General features: G+C 42.9%; 1 protein-coding gene across 2 annotated transcripts in view; it reads right to left on the bottom strand.

The window, feature by feature from the left end:
* klhl18 (kelch-like family member 18) overlaps positions 1-26,127 on the bottom strand; it is a 69,946-nt gene that overhangs the window by 25,803 nt on the left and 18,016 nt on the right. For both annotated transcript variants that reach the window (XM_020466713.2, XM_020466712.2), the window contains exon 4: positions 18,908-19,106. In XM_020466713.2, coding sequence (XP_020322302.1) covers positions 18,908-19,106 — 199 coding nt within the window. The remainder of the gene's footprint in view (positions 1-18,907; positions 19,107-26,127) is intronic.

Below are 26,127 nucleotides of genomic sequence, written 5' to 3'. Positions count from 1 at the left end.
TGGAACAACCTTCAGAATACCCTACAGTTCGATGCATTGGTGCCTTTCGGGCAGTTCAGAGACTATGTCGAAATCCTCTTTAGAGAGGAATGTGCATGTTTTTTTACAATGTTTTTGCATTTTGGAGTTTCCTGTGCTCCCGCCTTGAAATATCTAACTTTAAATTAGTAATTGTTGCTGGTCTTGTGATGCAGGGCTCCATTGCAAAAGAGACCTTTGTCTCAATGGGACTCCCTTAAATAAAAAGGTTACAGTGGGGCGAAAAAGTATTTTGCTACTGCCGAGAAGCGGTGGCAAAACACCAAGAAGCAGTGGCAAAACACCGAGAAGCAGTGGCAAAACACCGAGAAGCAGTGGCAAAACACCGAGAAGCAGTGGCAAAACACCGAGAAGCAGTGGCAAAACACCGAGAAGCAGTGGAAAAAAGCTGTTGCGCTCTCCACGGTGAGCAGGTGCGACATCAGGAGGGCAGTGCTCTGCTTCCTGAGCCCGGATGTAGGTTAGGACTAGGGCTACGGTGGCTTCAGCACACTTCCTGAATGTCTGTGGGGCCAGGGACAGACGGAATGGAGTGAGACATTCCGAAGCTATGCTCTCAAAGGTGAACATCATATCACCTGTGTGCAGAACAAACTGATGTGGAATTAAGCATCCTTGAGGTCAACAGTAGTGAAATACTCGTTCGGCCGAATAGAATCTAATAGCATGCGATGCGTTAGCATTCAAAATCCGTAGACCCTCAGACAAATAAATCTAGGATGGGGCGTACCCCTCCCCCTGAAGAAGCCTTGGTGAGCTTCCTCCTTAGGTACCACTCCCTTGGCCAACCTCTCATCTTTGAGGGCACGGCCCCTTCACCCTGTGCAGTGGACTGCACTACTCCCATGAAATGCAGGACCCAGGGGGAGACTTCTGTGAAGAGCAGGAGAACCCAGAGCAGGGGAATAGGTGGGTGGATAGAGCCCGCTGGTGGTCACCCCAATGGGGCAACTGCGCATTTGGGCAACCTGCATCATGGAAGGGACAGGGGACCTGTCAGGCCTGTGGCCAGAGAGGTTGATGGTTAAAAAGGCTAAATGTGGAACCATCACCCTCTGCCCCTGGGCATGGATATGATGGGAACTCTTTAAAGAACTAAACTGGGGTAACAGTGGTTTTGACCCACCCTAAAGAGGGCTATAGGTCTTGAGGTGGGGGGCTCTGAACTATCCCAACAACTCCATGCCATTCATATCCAAGTGGGCGTAGCCTGGCACTGGTGACGTCAGTGGCTCATCCCAAACAATTTCAATTGGGTTGAGGTTGGTTGATTGTGAAGGCCAGGTCATCTGACGCAGCACTCCATCACTCTCCTTCTTGGTCAAATAGCCCTTACGCAGCCTGGAGGTGTGTTGGGTCATTGCCCTGTTGAAAAACAAATGATCATCCCACTAAACCCAAACCAGATGGGATGGCGTATCACTGCAGAATGCTGTGGTAGCCATGCTGGTAAAGTGTGTCTTGAATTCTAAATAAATCATTGACAGTGTCACCAGCAAAGCACCCCCACACCACTCCCTCCATGCTTTACGTTGGGAACCACACATTCGGAGATCATCCGTCCACCTACTCTGCGTCTCACAAAGACACGGAAGTTGGAATGAAAAATCTCAAAGGACAGATTTCCATGAAGGCCTGAGGCACAGTCTCCTCTGAACAGTTGATGTTGAGATGTGTCTGTCACGAACTCTGAAGCATTTATTTGGGCTACAATTTCTGAGGCTGGTCATTCGAATGAACTTACCCTCTGCAGCAAAGGTAACTATGGGTCTTCCTTTCCTGTGGCGGTCCTCATGAGAGACATAGCGCTTGATCAAAACGCTTGATCGTTTTTGCAACTGCACTTGAAACTTTCAAAGCCCTTGACATTTTACGGATTGACTGACCTTCATGTCTTAAAATAATGGACTGTCATTTCGCTTTGCTTATTTGAGCTGGCCTTCTACCAAAAGGGGCTATCTTCTGTACCTTGTCACAACACAACGTATTGGCTCAAACACATTAAACAGTAAAGAAATTCCACAAATGAACTTTTAAGAAGGCACACCTGTTAATTGAAATGCATTCCAGGTGACTACCTTATGAAGCTGCTTGAGAGAATGCCAAGAGTGTGCAAAGCTGTCAAAGGCAAAAAGGGTGGCTACTTTGAAGAACCTCAAATATAAAATATTGATATTTAACACTTTTTTTGGTTACTACATGATTATTTCATAGTTTTGATGTCTTCACTATTATTCTACAATGTAACAATGTAGAAAATAGTCCAAATAAAGAAAAATCCAAACTTTTGACTGGTACTGTAGGTGTGGGAGACGTAGAATACTCGGGATCGAGTTTGGAGGCAGCGCGTCTGATCGGTTTGAAGAAGGGGAGATCAGCCATTGACTCCTGCCCTCCCTTCTCAGTTTGGCTGAGCAGCATAAGCTGAGCAGAGGAGATGAACTCTTCCTCAGGGGCATAATACCTCCCATGGTCAGAGAGGGCGCTGCCTGATGCAGCAAGAGACATGCCGTCATCCTCACTTCGTGATTCATCTTTAAGGTCTGCCCCCCGGGACAGATAGGCGTCCTCTGAATATGCTGGGAGCTTGAGGTGAAGATGGCTGTCCCTCTTCTGAGATTTTGTTTGCAACGTCTTCCTCGAGCAAGAACGAGGCCTACCATGCTCTACGTTTAAGGACACCGGGTCCCAGCTGAACGCAATGGGAATCAGACTGGGACACGAAATGGCCGCAACTGCAGGGGAAAGCCTTGCAAGGCTTCCGCTGCTTTCCCTCCCCCTGCCATGACGGCTAGCTACTCCACACTGCTACTCAACGGGGAAGCAGGGCAAGATACGGGGTGACGTTAGCTGGAAGCCAGGTAATCAGACACAGGTCAGGTAAGCAGAAATAGCTTAAGCTACATTATTTCTCTCATTACCGCGTCCCCTATTTGAAGAATGGTCGAATGACCGCAGCAGCAGGGTTTGTGACGTTATGGGAATATTTCGGGAAAAGTGAGAGAAAACCCCTCCGACTTTGTTTGAATGGATTTGTGCATCGAAATAGAAACTATATTAAAAAAAAATGCTGAAAAGTCAACAGACAAGGTAGACACTGACTCCATTAATGTGCCAATCCAAAAATCTGACAGATCCTCTCCGATCTGGCATTTCATAATTTGTTGATTAATATTTAAGTAATAACCTGAATAATAATAATGAAATGCCATGATAAAGAAGTGTAATGGCTTGTTTCAAATAGGTTTTTATTAAGAAGCATATCCATGTAAACACGTGTACAAACAGAATTGTGATCTCCCCCGGTTATTTATCAAGTTATCGCATTGGGACAAGTAGACCACAGGATATCCTAGGTTTCCTTTCCTAGGATGTTGGGGCTTGCCAGACAGTGATGAAAAATTTAGTGACTTGTCTTGTCAGTCAGTCAGTGCAGCCTGCCGAATCGCATCGCTGAGAAAGCCATTCATTTGGCTCCCTAATTTACAGAGGCTACTGGTAGGCCTAGGCTTATTGATGCTTATCTGAAGATAAACTATAAAAAAAATCTATGAAGATGGCGAATCATCACTGCAAGAACAATAGGTAATGAGAGCCTCATTCTGGTCCAAAAATGATAATTAGGGCCATCACAGAATCCAGTCATTAACGTCACATTCAACAATATTGAAAAAATGTATTGATCTTAGCAGGGAATCAACTAAATGTGTGTGTGCCTCCTCCACTTTTGGGGTAATGCTGTATAATGAATTGGTTGTACTCTTGGATTGAGCAGACCTTCCCGTACAATTCTGATAACTCCATGAAGGACATAACTCTACCATTCTAATTTACAATATAATTTAGGAATAAAATACAAATTTCAAACACCTTATCCCATAAATACAGGTATTTTATCAACCAGCACATTAGAGTTCAGCCATAATAATTTGTTCCATCTTTTCAGGGGGATGAAATTGAAATTGTAGCCAGCTCTGCAATGCTTGTTTGAAAAAGTATCACTTTCAATTAATCCGAAAATGAGACATGGCAATCTGTACAAATGCAAAAGGGCAGTTTTTAAACAATGGATGAGCTTGTTTTAGTAATCTACTTGAGAACCATTTAGGGTTCAAGTAACATGTTTGAATAAGTAAAGGTTTGAGAGGTTTAGTGCTTATATTATTTTATAATCTCAACCCACCGAATTAATATTCATTATCTCTGAAGCCCACTTACATTTTTTACATCAATCTTCAACTGTATCACTAGCCACTTTAAACAATGCCACTTAATATGGTTTACATACCCTACATTACTCATCTCATATGTATGTGTATATACTGTACTCTATATCTGCTGCATCTTTATGTAATACATGTATCACTAGCTACTTTAAACTATGCCACTTTGTTAACATACCCTACATTACTCATCTCATATGTATATACTGTACTGCATCTTGCCTATGCCGTTCTGTACCATCACTCATTCATATATCTTTATGTACGTATTCTTTATCCCTTTACACTTGTGTCTATAAGGTAGTAGTTGTGGAATTGTTAGATTAGATTACTCGTTGGTTATTACTGCATTGTCAGAACTTGAAGCACAAGCATTTCACTACACTTGCATTAACATCTGCTAACCATGTGTATGTGACAAATACAATTTTATTTGAGATGGCTGTTTACATAAACCTTCGCCAAATACATTTAAACTCAGTTATTCACAAATCCTGACATTTAATCCTAGTAAAAATTCCCTGTCTTTAGGTGAGTTAGGATCACCACTTTATTTTAAGAATGTGAAATGTCAGAATAATAGTAGAGAGAATGATATATTTTGTGAAGGGCACCAGTCCCTCCTGCAGCAAAGCACCCCAACATGATGCTGCCACCCCCGTGCATCACGGTTGGGATGGTCTTCCTAGGCTTGCAAGCTTCCCCCTTTCTCCTCCAAACATAACGATGGTCATTATAACCAAACAGTTCTGTTTTTGTTTCATCAGACCAGAGGATATTTCTCCAAAAAGTATAATCTTTGTAACCATGTGCAGTTGCCGGTTTTGGAGCAGTGGCTTCTTCCTTGCTGAGCGGCCTTTCAGGTTATGTCAATATGGGACTCGTTTTACTGTGGATATAGATGCTTTTGTACCGGTTTCCTTCAGCATCTTCACATGGTCCTTTTACTGTTGTTCTGGGATTGATTTGCACTTTTCGCACCAAAGTATGTTCATCTCTAGGAGACAGAACGCGTCTCCTTCCTGAGCGGTACGACGGCTGGGTGGTCTCATGGTGTTTATACTTGCTTCTGAAGCTAAGCAGGGTTGGTCCTGGTTGGTCCCTGGATGAGAGACCAGATGCTACTGGTGTTGGAGGGCCAGTAGGAGGCACTCTTTCCTCTGGTCTAAAAAATATTCCAATGCCCCAGGGCAGTGATTGGGGACACTGCTCTGTGTAGGGTGCCGTCTTTTGGAAATTTGCTTCAAAGCAGTATACAAATCTATAGGATGCAGTGACCACATTATAATGGCCATATCTAGGTAACCAAAGTTCCAAAAGCTGGGCCTAATATAGTGTATAAGAGGTCATACAATAAGTTTTGCAGTGATTCATAGGTTGATGTGGATAATATTTTCTGGTCTGTGGTGTGTCATGATGAGCAACTAGACGCTGCACTTGACACAATTATGAAATTGCTTATTCCAGTTACTACTAAGAATGCACCCATTAAGAAAATTACTGTAAAAACTGTTGAATCACCTTGGATTGATGAGGAATTGTTAAATTGAAGGTTTGAGGCAAAGGGTTTGGCACAGGGTTTGGAAAAAGCCAACTCAGCTGCATCATTCATTGAATCAGATGGGTCATGCATCAAAGCCCACTGATATTGGCAAATATTTTAATGACTTTTTCATTGGCAAGATGAGCAAACTTCAGGATGACATGCCAGCAACAAACACTGACACTACACATCCAAATATATGGGACCAACTTATGAAAGACCAGAATTGTAAAGTCAGTGTGGAAGAGGTCAAAACATGATTTTTGTCTATCAACAATGACAAGCCACCGGGGTCTGAAAATCTGGATGGAAAATTACTGAGGATAATAGCAGACAATATTGCCACACCTATTTGCCACATCTTCAATTTAAGACTACTAGAAAGTGCGTGCCCTCAGGCCTGGAGGGAAGCTAAAGTAATTCCAATACCAAGGATAGTAAAGCCCGCTTTACTGGCTCAAATAGCTGACCAAGTAAAAAAGTAAACTTTTGGCAAAAAATGTGTTTGACCAGATAGAATGCTATTTTACAGTAAACAAATTGACAAGACTTTCAGCACATTTACAGGGAAGCACAGCACTTACACAAATGACATATTGGCTGAGAGAAATTGATGATAAAATTATTGTGGGGGCTGTCTTGTTAGACTTCAGTGCAGCTTTTGACATTATTGATCATAGTCTGCTGCGGGAAAAAAATGTTTTATGGCTTTAGACCCCATGCTATACTGTGCATAAAGAGTTCCTTGTCTAACAGAACACAGAGGGTGTTCTTTAATGGAAGCCTCTCAAACAATCCAGGTAGAAGCAGGAATTCCCCAGGGTAGCTGTTTAGGCCTCTGCTTTTTTCAATCTTTACGAACGACATGCCACTGAATGAGTAAAGCCAGAGTGCGGATAACACTATACACGTCACGACTGAAATGACTGCAACACTCAACAAAGAGCTAGTTTCAGAGTGGGTGGCAAGGAATACGTTAGTCATAAATATTTCTAAAACTAAAAGCATTGTATTTGGGACAAATCATTCACTAAACCCTAAACCTCAACTAAATGTTGGAATACATAATGTGGAGATGACTAAACTGCTTGGAGTAACCCTAGATTGAAACTGTCATGGCCAAACCATATTGATACTTCTCCCCATCAAAGCTACTATTTTCTATGTCCATAATAAAGCATGGCTTTGCCTTCTTAACAACACTATCAACAAGGCAGGTCCTACAGGCCCTAGTTTTGTCCAACCTTGACTTCTGTTCAGTCGTGTGGTCAGGTGCCACAAAAATGGGCTTAGGAAAATTGCAATTGGCTCAGAACAGGGCAGCACGGCGGGCCCTTGGATGTACACAGAAAGATAATATTAATAATATACATGCCAATCTATCCTGGCTCAAAGTTGAGGAGAGATTTACTTCATCACTACTTGTATTTATAAGAGGTATGTTGAATGCAACAAGCTGTCTGACTGAACTACTGCCACACAACCTGGGGTGGCAGGTAGCCTAGTGGTTAGAGCGTTGGGCCAGTAACTGAAAGGATGCTGGATCGAATCTCCGAGCTGATAAGGTAAAACTCTGCGGTTCTGCCCCTGACCAAGGCAGTTAACCCATTGTTCCCAGGTAGGCCGTCATTTTAACTAAGAATTTGTTCTTAACTGACTTGCCTAGTTAAAAAAGGTTAAAAAAAAAGTAAATACGCCACAATTACATACCAAGTCCAGAAGAGACTATGGAAGGCACACAGTACTACATTACATAGAGCCATGACTAACAGCATGCAAACTTCTGAGAAAGTTGGCAGAAACTAACTCATGTTCGGGAGAATGGATTAAAGGGGACATACCTGCAGAGATCGTGAGACAAAACAACCTGGGTGAAGGACTACTAAGAAGGTAGAGGAAAATGGGCGGGAAAGGCGGTATGAGGCAGAGGTTGAGAAGGAACACAAAGATTCCGCTTCCGACTATCCAGCTCTCCAATGTACAATCTCCATCCCGCAATGAGGGAGCGTAATCATCGACTGACACTAATTAGCATAACGCAACAGACAAATATTCCTAGAAAATATTCCTATTCAAGTGAAATATACTGAGACACAGCTTAGCCTTTTGTTAATCACCCTGTCATCTCAGATTTTCAAAATATGCTTTACAGCCAAAGCTAGACAAGCATTAGTGTAAGTTTATCGATAGTCTAGCATAGCATTTTGTCCAGCTAGCAGCAGGTAACTTGGTCACGGAAATCAGAAAAGCAATCTAATTAAATAGTTTACCTTTGATGAGCTTCGGATGTTTTCACTCACGAGACTCCCAGTTAGATAGCCAATGTTCCTTTTTTCCAAAAATATTATTTTTGTAGGCGAAATAGCTCCGTTTCTTCTTCACGTTTGGCTGAGAAATCGCCCAGAAATTGCAGTCACGAAAACACCGAAAAATATTCAAAATTAGCTCCATAATATCGACAGAAACATGGCAAATGTGGTTTATAATCAATCCTCAAGGTGTTTTTCAAATATCTATTCAATAATATATCCACCGGGACAATTGGTCTTTCAGTAAGACCGATTGGAGTATTGGCTACCTCCGTATTTTACACGAGAATCACTCAGAGCATCAGGTGACCACTTGCGCAATGTAGCCACTTAAGGGTATTCTTCAACATAAATGCTCAAAACTACGTCACAATGCTGTAGACACCTTGGGGAATACGTAGAAAAAGTAATCTGGTTGATATCCCATTCACTGCTCAATAGGGACGCATTGGAACGCAGCGCTTTCAAAACACGAGGCACTTCCGGATTGGATTTTTCTCAGGCTTTCGCCTGCAATATCAGTTCTGTTATACACAGACAATATTTTTACAGTTTTGGAAACTTTAGAGTGTTTTCTTATCCTAAGCTGTCAATTATATGCATATTCTAGCATCTTGTCCTGACAAAATATCCCGTTTACTACGGGAACGTTATTTTTCCAAAAATGAAAGGACTGCCCCGTAGTCATTAAGGGGAAAATGAATTGTGGGAATTGTGGGCAAACTCACGGTATCTATATGAATACAGAGAGGCCTGTGTGCTGGCCTTTTCTGAAACTTGGCTGCCGGAGGCGGTGCCCGACTCTGAAGTCATCCCTGACGGATTAATCCAGCCGCCGTGTCAGATTTTAAAAAGGCTTTACGGCGAAAGCAAACCAAGCGATTATCTGAGGACAGCGCCCAGAACACAAATTCATAACAAATAATTTTCAACCAGGGAGTTGTGACACGAAAGTCAGCAATAGCGATATAATATATTATATGCCTTATCTTCTTCTGTTGGCACTCCAAAAGGTCCCAGTTACATTACAAATGGTCCTTTTGTTGGATAAAGTCCTTCTTTATATCCATAAAAACTCAGTTTAGCTGGCACACTTCAGTCAATAATCCACTCGGTTTCCCTCTTTCAAAATGCATAATGAATCCCAAAAGTTACCAATAAACGTATCCAAACAAGTCAATCAACGTTTCTAATCAAACCTTAGGTAACCTAATAAGCAAATAAATGCTAAAATTTAAGACGGAGAATCGTTATTGTCTTTAAACAAAAAGAAAGCGCTCTCGGCCATGCGCTTGGAAACACTACAGCCAAAATGGGCACTATTTTCATTTTTGGAAAAATAACGTCCCCAAAGTAAATGGCTATTTTGTCAGAACAAGATGCTAGAATATGCATATAATTGACAGATTAGGATAGAAAACACTCTAAAGCTTCCAAAACTGTAAAAATATTGTCTGTGAGTATAACAGAACTGATATTGCAGGCGAAAGAAATCTCCGCGTTCCTATGCGTCCCTATTGAGCAGTGAATGATATATCAACCAGATTCCTTTTTTCTATGGCTTCCCTAATGTGTCTAGTGTCACAATACATAGTTTCAGGCTTTTATTTATTTTGAAAAATGAGCCTGAACATTGCGTCAGTGGTCAGCTGGAGTCTCTCAGAGTGTCTGGTGCGTAAAGGACAAATGCGGCCATTGTTTCTCTCTCTCCTACTAAGACACCAGTCCCGGTTGATATATTATCGAATAGATATTTGAAAAACACCTTGAGGATTGATTATAAACAACGTTTGCCATGTTTCTGTCGATAGTATGGAGCTAATTTGGAATATTTTTTGAGCGTTGTGGTGACCGCAATTTCCGGTCGATTTCTCAGCCAAACGTGAAGAACAAACGGAGCTATTTCGCCTACAAAAATAATATTTTGGGGAAAAAGGAACATTTGCTATCTAACTGGGAGTCTCGTGAGAGAAACCATCCGAAACTCAAAGGTAAACAATTTAATTTGATTGCTTTTCTGATTTTCGTGACCAGGTTGCCTGCTGATAGCTAGATTTAATGCTATGCTAGGATATCGATAAACTTACACAAATGCTTGTCTTGCTTTGGCTGTAAAGCATATTTTCAAAATATTAGATGACAGGGTGATTAACAAAAGGCTAAGCTGTGTTTCAATATATTTCACTTGTGATTTCATGAATAGGAATATTTTCTAGTAATATTTATGTCCGTTGCGTTATGCTAATTAGTGTCAGTTGATGATTACGCTCCCGGACCCGGGATGGGTAGTAATCAAGAGATTAATAAAGAGGTATCATTAGTGACTTTAAATAACACCATTTTAATAATGTTTACATATCCTACATTACTCATCTCATCTCAATATATATATACATACATATATACATACACACACACACTGCTCAAAAAAATAAAGGTTACACTGAAATAACACAATGTAACTCCAAGTCAATCACACTTCTGTGAAATCAAACTGTCCACTTAGGAAGCAACAATGATTGACAATACATTTCACATGCTGTTGTGCAAATGGAATAGACAACAGGTGGAAATTATAGGCAATTAGCAAGACATCCCCAATAAAGGAGTGGTTCTGCAGGTTGTGACCACAGACCACTTCTCAGTTCCCATGCTTCCTGGCTGATGTTTTGGTCACTTTTGAATGCTGGCGGTGCTTTCACTCTAGTGGTAGCATGAGATGGAGTCTACAACCCACACAAGTGGCTCAGGTAGTGCAGCTCATCCGGGATGGCAACAAACCAGCAGCAGGACCGCTACCTCCGCCTTTGTGAAAGGAGGAGCACTGCCAGAGCCCTGCAAAATGACCTCCAGCAGGCCACAAATGTGCATGTATCTGCTCAAACGGTCAGAAACAGACTCCATGAGGGTGGTATGAGGGCCCGACGTCCACAGGTAGTGGTTGTGCTTACAGCCCAACACCGTGCAGGACGTTTGGCATTTGCCAGAGAACACCAAGATTGGCAAATTCCCTGTGCTCTTCACAGATGAAAGCAGGTTCACACTGAGCACGTGACAAATCAAATCAAATGTATTTATATAGCCCTTCATACATCAGCTGATATCTCAAAGTGCTGTACAGAAACCCAGCCTAAAACCCCAAACAGCAAGCAATGCAGGTGACAGAGTCTGGAGACGCCGTGGAGAACGTTCTGCTGCCTGCAACATCCTCCAGCATGACCGGTTTGGCGGTGGGTCAGTCATGGTGTGGGGTGGCATTTCTTTGGGGGGCCGCACAGCCCTCCGTGTGCTCGCCAGAGGTAGCCTGACTGCCATTAGGTACCGAGATGAGATCCTCAGACCCCTTGTGAGACCATATGCTGGTGCGGTTGGCCCTGGGTTCCTCCTAATGCAAGACAATGCTAGACCTCATGTGGCTGGAGTGTCTCAGCAGTTCCTGCAAGAGGAAGGCATTGATTGCTATGGACTGGCCCGCCCGTTCCCCACACCTGAATCCAATTGAGCACGCCGGGGACATCATGTCTCGCTCCATCCACCAACGCCACGTTGCACCACAGACTGTCCAGGAGTTGGCGGATGCTTTAGTCCAGGTCTTTATACCATCTACTGCATCTTGCCTATGCACATGCCATCGCTCATCCATATATTTATTTGTACATATTCTATTCATCCCTTTACATTTGTGTGTATAAGGTAGTTGTTGTGAATTTGTTAGATATTACTTCATAGTCGAAACTAGAAGCACAAGCATTTCGCTACACTTGCATTAACATCTGCTAACCATGTGTATGTGAGCAGTAACATTTGATTTGGTATTTCATAACAACAAACCATGGGTGACCAAAGAATTGAAAGTGGTGCTAAATAAGAAGAAACAATTGTGTTCGCCTCCGGGAGTCCACTGGAAAGAAAAGAGGTACAGAGAGAGGTGAACAAAGAGATTAAAAAAAGGCATGTTGTCAGTACAAGGATAAGGTGCAACAGATAATGTCACAGGGAGACTCTCAGTCTGCCTGGTTGGGAATTAAGAATATGGCAAACTCACCATTCTAAGGGAGGAAGCTTATCGATCCCTTCCTGGATAAGAGGGTGTGCCTCTCTTCAGTTAACGAACTAAACACATTTTTCACCCATTTTGAAACAGGGGTCGCCCCCGCTCCCCCGGCCTCTCTGGAGCAGGATGTCATCAATTAGGGGATCGTACAACGATTGTTCAAAAACACTGAAGCATGAAAGAACCCGGGTCCTGATAACATAAGTGGTCGTGTCTTGAAACACTGTGCCACTCGGCAGAGCGGTGTCTTCTGCTCTCTCTTTCAGCGGTCCCTGAATACATTGGAAACAATCTATTGTTTTACCAGTCCCAAAAACCTCTCATCCATCTGCATCAAATGATTACAGACCTGTCGCTATTACCTCTCTCGTGAATAAATCTCTTGAAAAAAGGCATACATCTTCAACACCACCAGACACCTTCTTGACCCCCTCCAATCTGCATACCGGTCAGAGAGAGGGACAGATGATGCCATCCTTTCACTCTTATATCTGCTGTACATGCATTTAAAGGGCAGTAAAACCATGTGCAGATTTCTCGGCATTTAACACAATTATTACGTTGGTCCTCGCAGACAGACAGAGGAGACTTCAGACTAGATGCTATACTTATCACACTAATCACCAACTTCCTAACTGATAGGTCTCAGCAGGTACGAGTTGGCAACACACTGAGGTGCGCACTACTTCAGTTGGAACCCCACAGGGAAATGTTCTTTCACCAATACTATACATACTGTATACAGACAGCTGCCGGAGTGGTTCCCAAGGCGCCACCTGATCAAATATGCTGAAAATACTTCTTTTCTCAAAGCGGATAAGATGGAGTACGGACAGGCTCTGAATGATTTTACTATCTGGTGTTGTCATCCCATCTAATATTAATTACATAAAAACAAAGGACATGGAGATTGACTTTCGAAGGAACACTACCATGCACACACCATCACTGATAAAAGGTGAGCCCGATGAAATAGTGGAGGAGTACAAATGCCTTGGGCTAGTCATTGACAACAAGCTGTCCTGGGATCAGTGTACTGACGCTATTTTTAAGAAAGGAAATACAGTCTGTTGGCCTAGGGATACTGCACTCTTATAAATCATTAATTGAAAGCATTCTGTCCTACTGCTTGACCTGCTGGTTTGGGAATATCAAGGCTGCACAGAAAAATAGGTTGGGCAAAGATAGTGAGGACATTAATGTTTTCTGAATACATGGAACTCTATTACACGTAAACTGATGCAAGCATAACATTTGATTTAAAACACAGAGGAAAAAAACACATTACAGAACAGAGCAAACTGTGAAGCAACAAACATAGGCAGAGACACATGCATACACACAATAACATACACACTATACACACACACACACATACGTCTCAAGCTTCTTGGTTACAGCAGAGACAACCAATCCCCTCCTGAATCAAGATCCCTGCTGCCTAAATTTGTTTTGTGCGCATTATATATATTTTTATTTATACACATACAGTATCAGCAAAAAAGTTTGTAAACACCTACTCATTCAACAGTTTCTTTATTTTTACTATTTTCAACATTGTAGACTAATAGTAAAGACAACAAAACTATGAAATAACATGTGGAGATCATCTGTTCACCTACTCTGAATTGTTGGTTGGGACCAAAAATTCCTTTCCTGTGGCGGTCCTCATGAGAGCCAGTTTCATCATAGCGCTTGTTCGTTTTTGCGACTCCACATGAACAAACTTGAAAAGTTTTAAAAAATGTTCTTAATTGACTGACTTTCATCTCTTAAAGTAATGGACTGTCATTTCTCTTTGCTTATTTGAGCTGTTCTTGTAAAAATATGAACTTGGTATTTTACCAAATAGGGATATCTTCTGTATACCACCCCTATCTTGTCACAACACAACTGATTGTCTCAAACGCATTGAGGAAAGAAATTCAACAAATTATCTTTTAACAAGGCACACCTGTTAATTGGAATGCATGGTTGAGAGAATGTTTTGAAATGTAATCTTTATTTAACTAGGCAAGTCAGTTAAGAACAAATTAAGAACAATGCCAAATCCGAGGGCGACGCTGGGCCAATTGTGCGCCGCATTACGGGACTCCCAATCACAGCCGGATGTGATACAGCTTGGATTCGAACCAGGGACTGTAGTGGCGCCTCTAGCACTGAGATGCAGTGCCTTAGACCACCGTGCCACTCGGGAGAATGCCAAGAGTGTGCAAAGCTGTCATCAAGGCAAAGGGTGGCTGCTTTGAAGAACCTCAAATATAAAACATATTTTGATTTGTCTAACACTTTTTCGGTTACTAAATGATTCCATATATGTTATTTCATTGTTTTTATGTCTTCACTATTATTATACAATGTGGAAAATATTACAAATAAAAACCCATAAATGAGTAGGTGTTAAACTTTTGACTGGTACAGTATATACACACACAGAGTGCCTTCGGAAAGTATTCAGACCCCTCAACCTTTCCCACACCGTTACGGCCTTATTCTACAATTGATTACATAATTTTTGCCCCCTCAATCTAAACACAATACAACATACTTTGTTGAAGAACCTTTGGCAGAGATTACAGCCTTGAGTCTTCTTGGGTATGATACTACAAGCTTGGGACACCTATATTTGGAGAGTTTCTCCCAGTCTTCTCTTCAGATCCTCTCAAGCTCTGTCAGGTTGGATGGGGAGCATTGCTGCACAGCTATTTTCAGGTCTCTCCAGAGATGTTCGATTGGGTTCAAGTCTGGGCTCTGGCTGGGCCACTCAAGGACATTGAGACTTGTCCCGAAGCCACTCCTGTGTTGTTTTGACTGTGCTTAGGGTTATTGTCCTGTTGGAAGGTGAACCTTCGCCCCAGTCTGAGGTCCTAAGCGCTCTGGAGTAGGTTTCCATCAAGGATCTCTGTACTTTGCTCCGTTCATGCACTGTCAACTGTGTGGAATCATGTCCAGTCAATTGAATTTACTACAGGTGGACTCCAATGAAGTTGCAGAACCATCTCAAGGATGATCAATGGAAACAAGATGCAACTGAGCTCAATTTCGAGTCTCATAGCAAAGGGTCTGAATAATTATATAAATAAGCTATTACATACATACAGTGCCTTGCGAAAGTATTCGGCCCCCTTGAACTTTGCGACCTTTTGCCACATTTCAGGCTTCAAACAAAGATATAAAACTGTATTTTTTTGTGAAGAATCAACAACAAGTGGGACACAATCATGACGTGGAACGACATTTATTGGATATTTCAAACTTTTTTAACAAATCAAAAACTGAAAAATTGGGCGTGCAAAATTATTCAGCCCCTTTACTTTCAGTGCAGCAAACTCTCTCCAGAAGTTCAGTGAGGATCTCTGAATGATCCAATGTTGACCTAAATGACTAATGATGATAAATACAATCCACCTGTGTGTAATCAAGTCTCCGTATAAATGCACCTGCACTGTGATAGTCTCAGAGGTCCGTTAAAAGCGCAGAGAGCATCATGAAGAACAAGGAACACACCAGGCAGGTCCGAGATACTGTTGTGAAGAAGTTTAAAGCCGGATTTGGATACAAAAATATTTCCCACGCTTTAAACATCCCAAGGAGCACTGTGCAAGCGATAATATTGAAATGGAAGGAGTATCAGACCACTGCAAATCTACCAAGACCTGGCCGTCCCTCTAAACTTTCAGCTCATACAAGGAGTAGACTGATCAGAGATGCAGCCAAGAGGCTCATGATCACTCTGGATGAACTGCAGAGATCTACAGCTGAGGTGGGAGACTCTGTCCATAGGACAACAATCAGTCATATATTGCACAAATCTGGCCTTTATGGAAGAGTGGCAAGAAGAAAGCCATTTCTTAAAGATATCCATGAAAAGTGTTGTTAAAAGTTTGCCACAAGCCACCTGGGAGACACACCAAACATGTGGAAGAAGGTGCTCTGGTCAGATGAAACCAAAATTGAACTTTTTGGCAACAATGCAAAACGTTATGTTTGGCGTAAAAGCAACACAGCTCATCACCCTGAACACACCATCCCCACTGTCAAACATGGTGGTGGCAGCATCATGGTTTGGGCCTGCTTTTCTTCAGCAGGGACAGTGAAGATGGTTAAAATGGATGGGAAGATGGATGGAGCCAAATACAGGACCATTCTGGAAGAAACCTGATGGAGTCTGCAAAAGACCTGAGACTGGGACGGAGATTTGTCTTCCAACAAGACAATGATCCAAAACATAAAGCAAAATCTACAATGGAATGGTTCAAAAATAAACATATCCAGGTGTTAGAATGGCCAAGTCAAAGTCCAGACCTGAATCCAATCGAGAATCTGTGGAAAGAACTGAAAACTGCTGTTCACAAATGCTCTCCATCCAACCTCACTGAGCTCGAGCTGTTTTGCAAGGAGGAATGGGAAAAAATGTCAGTCTCTCGATGTGCAAAACTGATAGACATACCCCAAGTGACTTACAGCTGTAATCGCAGCAAAAGGTGGCGCTACAAAGTATTAACTTAAGGGGGCTGAATAATTTTGAACGCCCAATTATTCAGTTTTTGATTTGTTAAAAAAGTTTGAAATATCCAATAAATGTCGTTCTACTTCATGATTGTGTCCCACTTGTTGTTGATTCTTCACAAAAAAATACAGTTTTATATCTTTATATTTGAAGCCTGAAATGTGGCAAAAGGTCCCAAAGTTCAAGGGGGCCGAATACTTTCGCAAGGCACTGTACATACATGCATATATATATATATATATATATATACTGCTCAAAAAAATAAAGGGAACACTAAAATAACACATCCTAGATCTGAATAAATGAAATATTCTTATGAAATACTTTCTTTACATAGTTGAATGTGCTGACAACAAAATCACACGAAAATTATCAATGGAAATCTAATGTATCAACCCATGGAGGTCTGGATTTGGAGTCACACTCAAAATTAAAGTGGAAAACCACACTACAGGCTGATCCAACTTTGATGTAATGTCCTTAAAACAAGTCAAAATTAGGCTCAGTAGTGTGTGTGGCCTCCACGTGCCTGTATGACCTCCCTACAACACCTGGGCATGCTCCTGATGAGGTGGCAGATGGTCACCTGAGGCATCTCCTCCCAGACCTGGACTAAAGCATCTGCCGACTCCTGGACAGTCCGTTGGTGCATGGAGCGAGACATGATGTCCCAGATGTGCTCATTTTGGATTCAGGTCTGGGGAACGGGCAGGCCAGTCCATAGCATCAATGCCTTCCTCTTGCAGGAACTGCTGACACACTCCAGCCACATGAGGTCTAGCATTAGGAGGAACCCAGGGCCAACCGCACCAGCATATGGTCTCACAAGGGGTCTGACGATCTCATCTCGGTACCTAATGGCAGTCAGGCTACCTGGCGAGCACACGGAGGGCTGTGCGGCCCCCCAAAGAAATGCCACCCCACACCATGACTGACCCACCGCTAAACCGGTCATGCTGGAGGATGTTGCAGGCAGCAGAACGTTCTCCAAGGCGTCTCCAGACTCTGTCACGTGCTCAGTGTGAACCTGCTTTCATCTGTGAAGAGCACAGGGCGCCAGTGGCGAATTTGCCAATCTTGGTGTTCTTTGGCAAATGCCAAACGTCCTGCACGGTGTTGGGCTGTAAGCACAACCCCCACCTGTGGACATCGGGCCCTCATTGAGTCTGTTTCTGACCGTTTGAGCAGACACATGCACATTTGTGGCCTGCTGGAGGTCATTTTGCAGGGCTCTGGCAGTGCTCCTCCTGCTCCTCCTTGCACAAAGGTGGAGGTTGCTGCTGGGTTGTTGCCCTCCTACGGCCTCCTCCACGTCTCCTGATGTACTGGCCTGTCTCCTGGTTGTGCCTCCATGCTCTGGACACTACGCTGACAGACACAGGAAACCTTCTTGCCACAGCTCGCATTGATGTGCCATCCTGGATGTGCTGAACTACCTGAGCCACTTGTGTGTATGTTGTAGACTCCGTCTCATGCTACCACTAGAGTGAAAGCACCGCCAGCATTCAAAAGTGACCAAACCATCAGCCAGGAAGCATAGGAACTGAGAAGTAGTCTGTGTTCACCACCTGCAGAACCACTCCTTTATTGGGGATGTCTTGCTAATTGCCTATAATTTCCACCTGTCTATTCCATTTGCACAACAGCATGTGCAATTTATTGTCAATCAGTGTTGCTTCCTAAGTGGACAGTTTGATTTCACAGAAGTGTGATTGACTTGGAGTTACATTGTGTTGTTTAAGTGTTCCCTTTATTTTTTTGAGCAGTGTGTATATATATATATATATATATATATATATATATATATATATATATAAAAATCTAAAAACGTGTGTTTGCTTAGTCATTATGGGGTATAGTGTTTAGATTGCTGAGAAAAAAAGTATATTTAATCAGTTTTAGAATAAGGCTGTTAAAGTAACAAAATGTGGAAAAAGTCAAGGGTTCTGAATACTTTCTGAAGGCACTGTATACAGATTTCGAGTGATAAAAATGTTCAAGTGTTGCTCACAAAAGTCAAAATGAAGGAAAATTCATCATGGCAAATGTTCTTGAGAAGTTGGAGAAATTATTTTTCAATGTATTTAAATTGAATGGACTTGACCAAATGTGTGACCATCTCAAACAGGGTGCGGGGTTTGAGCTTTCCAAATTTGCATACTAAGAACCTTGGTATAGCTTAACCATGTTTCACTGCTTGAACCCCTAACGACAATAAAAGCCACAGACCTGCTCCTCCGCTTTGATGTTGAGTTCGTCACAACCCACCAGCTCCAGTACTTCCTCTGGCCTGAGACTGAGGAACTCCTCAGACACGGACACCTCCACAAAGTGCTGGTGGACAAAACTGTTGGCCGCGTCGTACAGTGTTGTGCACATCATGGTCTCTGCAAACTGTCGCACGCCCAGACAGTTCTTAGGGTGAAGTCTGGGGTGAAATAGAGGTGGTGTGGGGGGAGAGAGAAAAAATAAATATATAAAAGAGAAAGAGAGAGTGAGCAAAATTCAATCAAATTAGTTATTCACAACTTCCAGTTACTTTTAATTACATGGTTATTTTGCTCACGCAAGATGTCACCCTACGTGTGCAATGTTGAAAAATAATTTGGCTTTAGTTCCAAGGACTTTAGGGAGTATTATAAATGCCCCAGTGTTGAGAATATTATTGGCAGAAAAACACTAACAGAAAAAGATTAACAGAAAAACACTTTTGATTTGCAGAAATGAGGAATCAAATGATTAAATTGTCAATGATTGACCACCCACAAGGGTTGGTGCTGCTAGTAATAGGGTTCTCCCCAGGAATTTTAAACAAGGTGGTGCTGCCGAGTACGGCACTGCCCCTCTTTGGACATAATTATTTATTACATTTGAAAATGTTTATTACAAAAATTATCTCAAAGTTCATCAAAATTAGAAAAGTAACAGTCAATGTCTGCGTGGCCACCAGCTGCATTAAGTACTGCAGTGCATCTCCTCCTCATGGACTTGCAACAGATTTTCCAGTTCTTGCTGTGAGATGTTACCCCCCTCTTCCACCAAAGCACCTGCAAGGTCCCGGACATTTCTGGGGGGGGGGGGGGACGACACAGCCCCGATCAAACAGGCCCAGATGTGCTCAATGGGATTGAGATCCGGGCTCTTCGCAGGCCATGGAAGAACACTGACATTCCTGTCTTGCACGGAACGAGCAGTGTGGCTGGCGGCATTGTCATGCTGGAGGGTCATGTCAGGATGAGCCTGCAGGAAGAGTACCACATGAGGAAGGAGGATGTCTTCCCTGTAACGCACAGAGTTGAGATTGCCTGCAGTGACAACAAGCTCAGTCCGATGATGCTGTGACACCGCCCCAGACAACGACGGACCCTCCACCTCCAAATCGATCCCGCTCCAGAGTACAGGCCTCGGTGTAAAGCTCATTCCTTCAACGATAAACACAAATCCGACCATCACCCCTGGTGAGACAAAACCGCGACTCGTCCGTGAACAGCACTTTCTGCCAGCCTGTCTGGTCCAGCGAAGGTGAGTTTGTGCCCATAGGCAATGTTGTTGCCGGTGATGTCTGGTGAGGACTTGCCTTACAACAGGCCTACAAGCCCTCAGTCCAACCTCTCTCAGCCTATTGCGGACAGTCTGAGCACTGATGGAGTGTGCGTTCCTGGTGTAACTCGGCAGTTGTTGTTGCCATCCTGTACCTGTCCCGTAGGTGTGATGTTCGGATGGACCGGTCCTGTGCAGGTGTTGTTATACGTGGTCTGCCATGGTGAGGACGATCAGCTGTCTGTCCTGTCTCCCTGTAGCGCTGTCTTAGGCGATTCACAGTACGGACATTACAATTTATTGCCCTGGCCACATCTGCAGTCCTCATGCCTCCTTGCAGCATGCCTAAGGCACGTTCACGCAGATGAGCAGGGACCCTTGGCATCTTTCTTTTGGTGTTTTCCAGAGTCAGTAGAAAGGCCTCTTTAATGTCCTAAGTTTTCATAACTATGACCTTAATTGCATACCGTTTGTAAGCTGTTTTACGTCTTAGCGACCGTTCCACAGGTGCATGTTCATTAATTGTTTATGGTTCATTGAACAAGCATGGGAAACAATGTTTAAACCCTTTACAATGAAGATCTGTGAAGATACTTTGATTTTTACGAATGATCTTTTAAAGACGGTCCTTTTTTTGCTGAATATATATATATACACACACACACACACACACACACACACACACACACACATACATACATACATACATACACACACACACACATACACACATACATACACACATACATACACACATACACACACTGCTCAAAAAAATAAAGGGAACACTTAAACAACACAATGTAACTCCAAGTCATTCACACTTCTGTGAAATCAAACTGTCCACTTAGGAAGCAACACTGAATGACAATAAATTCCACATGCTGTTGTGCAAATGGAATAGATAACAGGTGGAAATTATAGGCAATTAGCAAGACACCCCCAATAAAGGAGTGGTTCTGCAGGTGGTGACCACTTCTCAGTTCCCATGCTTCCTGGCTGATGTTTTGGTCACTTTTGAATGATGGCGGTGCTAGCATGAGATGGAGTCTACAACCCACACAAGTGGCTCAGGTTGTGCAGCTCATCCAGGATGGCACATCAATGCGAGCTGTGGCAAGGTTTGCTGTGTCTGTCAGCGTAGTATCCAGAGCATGGAGGCGCTACCAGGAGACAGGCCAGTACATCAGGAGACGTGGAGGAGGCCGTAGGATGGCAACAACCCAGCAGCAGGACCGCTACCTCTGCCTTTGTGCAAGGAGGAGCAGGAGAAGCACTGCCAGAGCCCTGCAAAATGACCTCCTGCAGGCCACAAATGTGCATGTGTCTGCTCAAACGGTCAGAAACAGACTCTATGAGGGCCCGACGTCCACAGGTGGTGGTTGTGCTTACAGCCCAACACCGTGCAGGAGGTTTGGCATTTGCCAGAGAACACCAAGATTGGCAAATTCGCCACTGGCGCCCTGTGCTCTTCACAGATGAAAGCAGGTTCACACTGAGCACGTGACAGACGTGACAGTCTGGAGACGCCGTGGAGAACGTTCTGCTGCCTGCAACATCCTCCAGCATGACCGGTTTGGCGGTGGGTCAGTCATGGTGTGGGGTGGGGTGGCATTTCTTTGGGGGGCCGCACAGCCCTCCATGTGCTCGCCAGAGGTAGCCTGACTGCCATTAGGTACCGAGATGAGATCCTCAGACCCCTTGTGAGACCATATGCTGGTGCGGTTGGCCCTGGGTTCCTCCTAATGCAAGACCTCATGTGGCTGGAGTGTGTCAGCAGTTCCTGCAAGAGGAAGGCATTGATGCTTATGGACTGGCCCGCCCGTTCCCCAGACCTGAATCCAATTGAGCACATCTGGGACATCATGTCTCGCTCCATCCACCACGCCACGTTGCACCACAGACTGTCCAGGAGTCGGCGGATGCTTTAGTCCAGGCCTGGGAGGAGATCCCTCAGGAGACCATCCGCCACCTCAGCAGGAGCATGCCCAGGCGTTGTAGGGAGGTCATACAGGCACGTGGAGGCCACACACACTACTGAGCCTCCTTTTGACTTGTTTTAAGGACATTACATCAAAGTTGGATCAGCCTGTAGTGTGGTTTTCCACTTTAATTTTGAGTGTGACTCCAAATCCAGACCGCCATGGGTTGATACATTTGATTTCCATTAATCATTTTTGTGTGATTTTGTTGTCAGCACATTCAACTATGTAAAGAAAAAAGTATTGAAGAATATTTCATTCATTCAGATCTAGGATGTGTTATTTTAGTGGTTTTTTGTTCCCTTTATTTTTTTGAGCAGTGTACATACATACATACATACATACATGCATACACATTTACAAGTTGAATTTAGACACAAAAACAATATTTTTTGTATTAAAATTTGTAAGAAGTATTGTAAGAAAATATGCAAATGACATGTGCCTTACTGCCAATCCACTTTTCTGGACACTGGATGAAGTCAGTGGTGGGCTTTCAATTGGAAAAGACACTTCAGGACTATTCAGATTGATCATAAGCACGCTTTTCATCTTTCCATCTAAAAATAAAATACTGCATTTCAACATATTTTTTCCCAAGAGTATCTTAGCTAGAACACATACTGAAGCAATCGTTGATATCTTGATAAAGAAAGTCTGAAGAATAGCCTACATCCCAGAACAAGCACACAAAATGTGGTGAATGCACAAGCTTCTGAAGCGAAGATACTATGGATGTTATAATGCTGAAAAAGGATACTGACAATGAAAAGAGAGAAACCAATTATATAGTCCATATAAAACCTTGACAAAGGTTAGCTTTCCAGATTCAGTTTCAATGTATGGTGTATGTTTAAATAAAATATATATATTGTATTATTATTTTAAAAACGTAAATGTGTGGGAAACTAATCCGGACTGTTATAAGAAATCCCGCTATGCCCTTCGACGAACCATCAAACAAGCAAAGAGTCAATACAGGACTAATATCAAATCCTACTACACTGGCTCCGACGCTCGTGGCAGAGTTTGCAAACTATCACGGATTACAAAGGTAATCACAGCCGCAACCTGCCCAGTGAAGTGAGCCTAACAGATGAGCTGGCAAGTGTCTTCACTGACATTTTCAAACTCTCTTTGACCCAGTCTGTAATACCTACATGTTTCAAGCAGAACACCAAGGGAACATATACTGGACTTCACAATGCCCTATCCCACCTGGACAAGAGGAACACCTATGTGAGAATGCTGTTCATTGACTACAGCTCAGCATTCAACACCATAGTGCCCCCAAGCTCATAACTAAGCTAAGGACTCTGGGACTGAACACCTCTCTCTGCAACTGGATCCTGGACTTGGATGGGCCGCCCCCTGGTGGTGAATGTAGGTAACACATCCACCACGCTGACCAACACGTGGGCCCCTCAGGATTGCATGCTGAGTCCCCTCCTGTACTCCCTGTTCACCCATAAATCCTACACTACATTTACATAAATCCTACACACATTACATTTGCAGATGACAAAACAGTGGTAGGCCTGATCACTGACGACAATGAGACAGCCTATAGAGGATGTCAGAGACCTGGTAGTGTGGTGCCAGGACAACATCCTCTCCCTCAGTGATAGACAAAGGAGCTGATCGTGGACTACAGGAATCGGAGGGCCGAGCAAGCCTCCATTCCCATCGGCATGGCTGTAGTGGAACAGGTTGAGAGTTTCAAGTTCCTCTATGTCCACATCACTAAGGATCTATCATGGTTCACACAAACCAACACAGTCGTGAAGAGGGCATGACAACACCTCTTCCCCCTCAAGAGGCTGAAAAGATTAAGGGATTCTTTACCTGTTACACAAAAAATTGTGATATATCTGATCAAGTGTATCTGTGGTCTATGCTATGTAGGAAAAACTAAACGAGCTCTGAAAAGAAGGATAGCAGAACACAGGAGTAATATCAGGATTCTTGACCAGAGAAACCCTGTGGCTGCGCATTTCATGGAGGCTCGTCAAAACATCAGCTCTCTAAGATACAACGGTATTGAACATGTTAAGACTCCTAGGAGGGGGTAAGATCCAGATAATATTTTATTAAGAGAACTTTATTGGATTCACCGTTTATGCTCCATGTCTCCTAAAGATCTGAACCAAGAGTTTTATATCAGACCATTTCATACATGAATGTTATTTTTCCTGACTTCCAGGTCTCCTAATTAGGTCATTTTGTTCATATACACTACTGTTCAAAAGTTTGGGGTCACTTAGAAATGTCATTGTTTTTGAAAGAAAAGCAATTTTTTTTGTCCATTAAAATAACACCAAATTGATCAGACGGCTCACAAGTCCTCAATTGGCAGCTTCATTAAATAGTACCCACAAAACACCAGTCTCAACGTCAACATCCGGGATGCTGGTCTTCTTGGCAGAGTTCCTCTGTCCAGCGTCTGTTCTTTCGACCATCCTAATCTTTTATTGGCCAGTCTGAGATATGGCTTTTTCTTTGCAACTCTGCCTAGAAGGCCAGCATCCCGGAGGCGCCTTTTCACTGTTGAAGTTGAGACTAGGGTTTTGCGGGAACTATTTAATGAAGCTGCCAGTTGAGGACTTGTGAGGCATCTGTTTCTCAAACTAGACACTAATGTACTTGTCGTCTTGCTCAGTTGCGCACCAGGGCCTCCCACTCCTCTTTCTATTCTGGCTAGAGCCAGTCTGCGCTGTTCTGTGAAGGGAGTAGTAGACAGCATTGTACGAGATCTTCAGTTCCTTGGCAATTTCTCGCATGGAATAGCCTTCATTTCTCAGAACAAGAATAGACTGACGAGTTTCAGAAGAAAGTACTTTGTTTCTGGCCATTTTGAGCCTGTAATCGAACCCAAATGCTGATGCTCCAGGTACTCAACAAAGTCTAAAGGCAGACAGTTTTATTGCTTCTTTAAATCAGCATAACAGTTTAACAGCTATGCTAACATAGTTGCAAAAGGGTTTTCTAATGATCAATTAACCTTGGATTAGCTAACACAAAGTACCACTGGAACACAGGAGTGATGGTTGCTGATAATGGGCCTCTGTACGCCCAGGTAGATATTCCAATAAAAATTATATATATTTTTTTAAATCAGCCGTTTCCAGCTACAATAGTCATTTACAATATTAATGTCTAGACTGAATTTCTGGCCCTAAAAATTGTCAAAGGCTCCAGCCACCGTAGTCATAGACTGTTCTCTCTGCTACCGCACGAGAAGCGGTACCGGAGTGCCAAGTCTAGGTCCTAGAGGTTTCTAAACAGCTAATACCCCCAAGCCATAAGACTCGCTACTGTTATTTAACTGCTGCTCTTTAATTACTGCGTTGTTGGTTAGGGGATCGTAAGTAAGCATTTCACTGTAAGGTCTACACCTGTTGTATTCAACGCACGTAATTAATACAATTTGAAAAATGTAATGTTATTTTAAATGGACAAAAAAAAAATGCTTTCTTTAAAAAACAAGGACATTTCCAAGTGACCCCAAACTTTTGAACGGTAGTGTATACAGTTGAAGTGGGAAGTTTACATACACCTTATCCAAATACATTTAAACTCAGATTTTCACAACTCCTGATATTTAATCCTAGTAAAAATTCCCTGTTTTAGGTCAGTTAGGATCACCATTTTATTTTAAGAATGTCAAATGTCAGAATAATAGTTGAGTCAATGATTTATTTCAGCTTTTATTTCTTTCATCACATTCCCAGTGGGTCAGAAGTGAACATACACTTAATTAGTATTTGGTAGCATTGCCTTTAAATTGTTTAACTTGGGTGAAACGTTTTGGTTAGCCTTCCACAAGCTTCCCACAATAAGTTGGGTGAATTTTGGCCCATTCCTCCTGACAGAGCTGGTGTAACTGAGTCAGGTTTGTAGGCCTCCTTGCTCACACACACCTTTTCC

The sequence above is a fragment of the Oncorhynchus kisutch genome, linkage group LG30 (assembly GCF_002021735.2).
Source record: "Oncorhynchus kisutch isolate 150728-3 linkage group LG30, Okis_V2, whole genome shotgun sequence".
Classification (NCBI taxonomy): domain Eukaryota; kingdom Metazoa; phylum Chordata; class Actinopteri; order Salmoniformes; family Salmonidae; genus Oncorhynchus; species Oncorhynchus kisutch.
Note: the sequence above shows the minus strand (reverse complement) of the source record. Positions and strands in the feature narration are given on the sequence as shown.